The sequence below is a fragment of the Salvia splendens genome, chromosome 3 (assembly GCF_004379255.2).
Source record: "Salvia splendens isolate huo1 chromosome 3, SspV2, whole genome shotgun sequence".
Lineage (NCBI taxonomy): Eukaryota > Viridiplantae > Streptophyta > Magnoliopsida > Lamiales > Lamiaceae > Salvia > Salvia splendens.
In genome coordinates this window covers 37,308,119-37,315,151 of record NC_056034.1, presented here as the reverse complement: position 1 = coordinate 37,315,151, position 7,033 = coordinate 37,308,119, and the positions used below count along the sequence as shown (strand labels likewise).

Below are 7,033 nucleotides of genomic sequence, written 5' to 3'. Positions count from 1 at the left end.
AAATATTATCATAAATGTATGGAATTGTAGCATGATTAGTAGTAATAAATTTACATTGAATTATCGTTGACATCTATGAAACGCAAGTGCTACAAAACTTACAATTTTATTCACACTAAATGCAATTTTCTTCAACCATATATAATAGGATAAAAATGCTATTTTATAACTGATATTCGTATTTTTCATTTGATTAGGATAAAACACGTTTTAACTTGATTATTTCAAACTAAAGTCAGAAAAATAGTTGCCCATATACAATTGTGGACGGTTACAAATTCTTAATAAGTGGCCGTTACAAATCATGGCAACTACAAATGATCATTACCGCTGTAGAGAGTGGATAATTATGACAATTAATTCATAATCAATTTTTATATTTGAAGATAGAAATTGCCGGGTAAATTTCAAATTGTGCTTCCGAAATTTAATGAGTTCAAAGTGGAATATATAATTTTTTAAATTATATTTGCATCCTGGCATAAAATGACTATTCAAAACGGCTCAAAACTCGCCTTTTATATTAGTATAGATTTACTTTACCGCTTGAAATATTAAGAAGAGTCGTGATGGTGACTTGTGAGTAAAAGCTACTAAACATCTAATATTAAAAGAATTATGTGGATTCCATTTTGAGTTAGGTGGGCGGCTGCCACCTATTTTTACAGGAATCTTGGAAGATTATTTTGTCTCCTAGAAACATTTGAGGCAATTAGACAAATCTTATATTTTTCCACTATAAAATGGTCCTACATCTCTTGAAATATTAAAGTTTCATGCATCATTACTTATGTTTCAAAGTTATTAACTAAGGTAATTACGCTCCCGCAATTCGGGAATTAATTAACACTTTAATAAGTCAAACTAGTCACTCTAGATTTTTTTTGCTATAAAAGATTATGTTGCCGAAAAAAGAATAAATTGAGTTTTTATTTTTATGTCGTATGTAGACTTATTGATTTTGACAATAATTTATGAGATTTAACGTGCACTACGTGTCACGACTCATCTATATCACTATATGTGTGTCGGATTGAATAAGAAATATAAATGGTTGTATTTTAATGGAACCAAACATAAATCATGCTTCTGCTAATTTAGAATTTGAACTAAAGACCAAAAAAAAAAAGTTGTGATGGAGACTCAATTAGCTTAAATAAGGATAATGTCTAGGAATAAAAAATTTGGACTTTTAGAGCACCCGCAACGCGTGCCGAAACCGTTCCGCGTGCCGTTCCGCCGGAACGGTTTCGCCGCGGAACGCGTTGCGGCGCTGCATTCCGCTCCCGTCCCGTTCCCATTCCGTGCCGGGTGCCGACGGCACGTAACGCGGCACGGAACAAGCCGCCACGCGCCTGGGCGACGTGGCCGATCCCCGTGCGTGCGTGCTTCCCACTCGCCGGCCCGCGAGTGGGACACGTCAGCAATGACGCAATAATTATTTTTTTTTTATAAAAATCGAATTTTAAAAAAAAAAAAAATTTTTTTAAACGGTAACATTACCGTTTTTTTTAACTTTTTCTTAATTTTTTTAATTTTTATTTTTATTTTCTTATTCTATAAATACACCTAATTCATTCATTTTATACACAACTACACATCTATTCTTCCTACATCAACATCAATTTCTCTCCAATTTTCATATTCTATCTCTTCAAAAAATGTCCGGCGACGGCAATTACGGTGGTGGCGGCGCCGGAGGGTGGGATCTCAACGCGTTCGGCGATTGGGAGACCATGTACAACACACTTGGTGGTTCTGGGTCATCGACGCCGGGCACGCAGGGGTCGGCGACGCCGGGTGGGTACCAACCACCCACTTTCGATGTGGATGCCTACGCTCGAGGCTCCGGCTCGCGGCTTTCCCAGGGTTTGTCCCAGATTCGGGAGGATATCCCCGTTGAACCCACTCAGGGAGGAGGCCGAGGCGGTGGAAGCTACAGGGCTGCGTCTGAGGCACCCGAGGAGGATGAGGAGGAGGAGCCGGAGGATCTGGGCCGGCATCCCTACACCAACGAAGAAACAAAGGCGGTGTACACCGCCTGGCTCACCGTCTCATATGATCCCATCGTCGGCAACCAACAAGCCGCCAAGTGCTTCTGGGAAAAGGTCCGTGATGTCTACCACGAGACTAAGCCGAAAGGGGCCCGGAAGCGCAAATATACAATGCTTCGTGCTCACTTTGGCCGAGTCGATTTACAGGTCAAAAAATTCTGCGGGATCTACTCCTCCGAAGCGGCGCACTACCAAAGCGGAGCTTCGGGCGCCGACATACTGAGGGCGGCTATGCGCGCCTTCCACCAGGACACCGGTGTACAGTTCAAATATGTTGATATTTGGCAGCTCGTCAAGGACGAGGAAAGGTGGGCCGGTGGTGTCCGCTCCAGCTCGGGATCAACCTCAAAGCGGACGAAGCACACGACGAGCGGCCAGTACTCGTCTGGTGACACCGATGCGCCCAGTGATCGTGGCACGCAGGAGGTTGGGGTTACGGCCGCCGAGTACGAGGGATCTAGCCGTGGGCGCCGTCGTCCGCAAGGGACGAAGGCGGCGAAAGCGGCTAGAGCGAGGAAGGGCCGAGGAGAATCAAGCCAGTCGGCCTCGGGATCGGGCTCACAAGGAGGCTCGAACACACTTATGGTGGCGTACATAACCGCCACAATGGCGGACACTTCCCGCTTCTCGTACGCCCAATTCACGGCCTGGTGGAACGGAATTGTGCATATGGCAGGACTACTTGGTCTTCCCCCTCCCCCTAAACCTCGACCGCCTCCGGAGGATGATTCGCCGGCGGAGTAGTTTTTTTATTTTCCCACGTTTAATTGTGTGTTTTTTATTGTGTGTTTTTTATTTTTTTAGGATTTGAATTGTGTGTTTTTTTTAATTTTTTTAAGTTTAAGTTGTAATTTTTTTTAATATTGTGTGTTTTTTAATAAAGTATGTTTGTTTTTTAATAAAGTATGTTTGTAGTGTGTTTATTTAATTTAATTTAGTTGGAAATAAAAATAAAAATTGAAATAGAATGAATAGTAATTTAAGGAACGGTTAAGGAACGGTTAAGGAACGGAGGGTTGCAGGTTCCGTTCCTTAGTTAAGGAATGGAGTAAAAAAGTACAGTGGGGCCCTCAAATAGTGGTTTAAGGAACGGTATAGGAACGGTATAGGAACAGCGTTGTGGATGGCCTTAAGCTCATTTTGCATCCTAAATTGACAGATTTCCCCGACAAAAAATAAAATAAAATATGTATAAAGTTCCAAACGTTAAGGATCAGGCTGAGGGAAGTTTCACTATTTGGCTTGATCACGTGTATTTGCAATTAAGTTGTCACACTCAAATCTCAGTCACGTTAAATGAGTGTTTATCAAGAAATTGTCTCTTATGAATATTATCTATTAACATAAATAACAAGAAAATTCCATTATTTTTTAGCGGGTTAAATGTGTAAATTCGTGATTAGGGAGTAGTAGTTATGTAGTTAGGTTTTACATCACTCCTCTTCTTTTAGATACGTTTAATTTACATAATTCCTTTGAGAGAAAAAAAATGTACATCTACTACTGCAGGCAAAATTTTAAAACAAACTTCATTTTCTACATATAACACATACGTTTAATCAGTGGCTGATCGTAGTTCGTTTTGTTTGTATAGTCCATAATTAACATGTAATTTTCTGGTATAGTAGTAGTAGTATATTAGTTTGTCATAGCATTATAGGTGTATTGGGATGCAACTAGATCCCTAGTGTGAACTCATGTAATAACCATTTGATCAAATACATGAATGAATGAGATTGATTGAAAATTAAATTATTACATCTACATAAAATTCTCATTAAAAGGGTAAAATAGTACTTAGGAGACAAATTTATTGCAGGTTCAAAAGTTTAGGCAGAAAATCTCATTCTATCTATAAAGTGGGCAAAATTGAGGTAATCGAATATAATAAGCGACTTGGGGAGAACTATGGGATATGGCAATGCTTTTGAAAGCCTATGTAATAAATTAAACTCTCATTTACTATTTAATAGTGAGAATAAACACTTAAATAAGTAATTGAGGTCAATCTCCTTTTGTTGTGAAAGCAACATCTTTTATAACTGAATATTCCATCCGTACCATTAAAAGAAAAATATTTATTTTGGATACGAAATTTAAGAAAATATTAATTTGGTTAGTTAAATAGAGAAATAAAGAGAAAATAAAATAGATTTAATGACTATGTGGGACACCCAAATATGATACTAAGAATCAGTTTTAATGAAACGAAGGGAGTTCAATTTCAAGGTGGAGCTTTTAAATCAATTTAATTAATCTATGTTAAAAAAAAAACCTATTAGCATCTAGTCATTACTCAAACCTATGGATGCTATAAGTAATTAAATTTGTACGTAAAAATTAATGTAGTTCCCGTTATAATCTGAAATATATTCGAATAATACGCTAATTGTTTTAGGGAATTCTAGGCAGGGTGGTAAAAACATGCTAAGAAGAAAGAAGATGATGTGCAAACCACACCCCATAATTCCAATCCATCCAAAGTAAAGGCAAAACGAAAAAATTAGTTAGGGTAAAAAAGGATCCAACAAAACTAAAATTTGTAGATCCAAAAACTATTAGAAAAAAATATTAGGAAGTTGCGACGCAAAGTGTTGAAGGTTTCCAATTACTGCACAACGCTTTGGTTTCATGGCTGCCGCCATCTTTGCACCTACTAAACCTCTGAAATTTCTCCAACAAATTCATATCCGATTCTGATTCCGATTCAGATTCATTTTCAGACTCCTCAATTTCTTCCTCTTCAGCGGTGGCGGTGGTGAAGGAGAGCTTGAGGCGGCCGTCACTCCTCTCGGCGTGGAGGTAGGAGTTTCTGAAAGGCCCCTCGACCGCGTCGATGATGAGGCGGCCGCCTTCGCTGTGGCGGCGCACCTGCAGCGAGCTGGCGCCGCTCATTGTGGTGAGTGGCGGCGGAAAATCATTAATTTTCCGGTAGTATTTGGGCGAAGCTTTCTGGTGTTTGCAGTGGCGGAGTGAGAAGGTTGGGTGATCGTCGGAGGCGGAGAAAATGGTGGTGCAGTCGGAGAAGGTGTCGTAGCCGGATTCGCTCCCCAAATTCTCGGTGCATAATTGAAGGGATTTGGGGCTGAGTTTGGAATTGTAGGATAAAGGGTGAGTGTAGTAGAAATCTTTATTGAGGGCTGATGATTGGTGAGAGTTGTTTTGGAGAAATCCCCAGCTTCCGAGAGGGTCATCGCCGGCGCCGGCCTGCGCGACTCTGAGTTTTAGGGTGGTAGTGGTCTCGGTGACGAAATTCTGCTGGCAGACTATTGTGGACATGGTGTTGATTTTGTAGAGAGAGAAAAAAAGAGTTGGAAGTTTTAGTGTTGAGGACGAGGTTTGTTTTCTTGAAATTTTATTTGTAGAGAAGTTGAGTTCAGAGGATTTGCAAATATGGTTGGCTATTTATATTGTCCAGGATCTGGTGAGTGTGCTCTCTTTTTTTGCACAACTTGAATTATTAAATCATGGAGTACTCCTCCGTTCCATAGTAAATAATATACTCATTTTATCATTTTGGTACGTTCTATAGTAATAGAGTCATTTCCTTTTTAATAAAAGTTAACACATTTCTTCACTTTTCCCTCACTCTTACTTTATTCTCTCTACTTTTTCCTCTTTCTTACATTATTCTTTTTATTACACATCATTTTCTGAATCTTCATGCCGAAAAAATGTCTCTACTACTATGGAACGGAGAGAGTACTATTTATTTTCTGTCACTCAAACATAGTATACAGTATACATGACTTTTCTTTTATATTGATTCATATTCCACATTCTTTTTTTTGCTTTGACTTGGCCAAGCTCCATTTAAAATGAAGTAGTATTAAATCAGAATAAATGGAATCTAACAATTTTTGGAGTCACCGATGTTTTATCTATTTCAATGCTTAAATAGACTCACACAAGTTTGTGTCATATTAATGCATTTATAAGATATTTTCGCATTATTTTTTTACACTTTGTGGGAATTTTATTTAAAAGAGGGCATGCTTTTGATTTTGTTTCAATGGAATCAAACTTCATAATTTTTATTAACTTCAGAAATTAATTATAGTATTATGGAATAAGATTAATTATGAATTTAAGTATATTTCATTTAATGGTTTTGTTATAATTATAATTACTTTTTAAAGTTTGTGTTCATTACTACTCCGTAGTACTACTCCTATAATCTGTTGGGTAGATAATGAGGCGACGTTAATTAGAGAAATTATCAGATCAAAATCGAGGGTGATAAACATAGACAATAAGAAAAATCTTTAATATTGCCGAAGGTGAATCCTATTTTTATAAATTTATTTTATTATAAAATAAATTTAAGTGAAATATGTGGTTCCATTACAAAAATGAGTATAAAAGCAAATACTATAATATTTATTAGTGGACGATTGAAAATGATAAAATAAGATGATTATTGGTAGACAGAGAGTATATTAATTTCTCATTTTTGAATGGCAGAGATGTTCAATTGCAGACATACCAATCTTATTTTAAGGAAAGCATAATATGGGAAAGCTATATGATGTCTGTCTCCAATGGAGGAATGTTAAAAGTATAATGTTCAAGAGACAGCTCAATATATGATATTTCCATATACTAGTTATATATACTAAGGCACGTTTTTGACCGAATTTCTTTATTTTTATTTTTAATTTTATTTTTATTTTTATCACCAATACAATAATTATGCATCGAATGACGACTTTTACAAAATAAAACTAAATTTCAGCTCTCCAATAATGGAAGTCAAAATCTGTTTTTCATGTAATTACTCGCAGCTCATAAGTATTAAAAGATCGGAATTTACGTAAATGGACATTATTCATGCGCTCCTCCACCTTGAATTGACACAATTGACCCCTATCCGCCCAGCCTGTATCGAAATTGAAATTTTATTTTTGTTGGATGTCTATATTTAGAGAATAATCTTAATCGTTATTTTATTCTTTAAGTTAGATAGCCCGGATAGGAAA

The 7,033-nt window shown here is 37.3% G+C and overlaps 1 protein-coding gene across 1 annotated transcript; it reads right to left on the bottom strand.

Annotated features, from left to right (window-relative positions):
- Positions 1-4,497: 4,497 nt before the first annotated feature.
- On the bottom strand, positions 4,498-5,409 carry LOC121793932 (protein FANTASTIC FOUR 3-like). Its single transcript, XM_042191954.1, has one exon. The coding sequence runs from the start codon at positions 5,331-5,333 to the stop codon at positions 4,626-4,628; it is 708 nt and encodes a 235-aa protein (XP_042047888.1). The 5' UTR covers positions 5,334-5,409; the 3' UTR covers positions 4,498-4,625.
- Between the last annotated feature and the right edge of the window lie 1,624 nt (positions 5,410-7,033).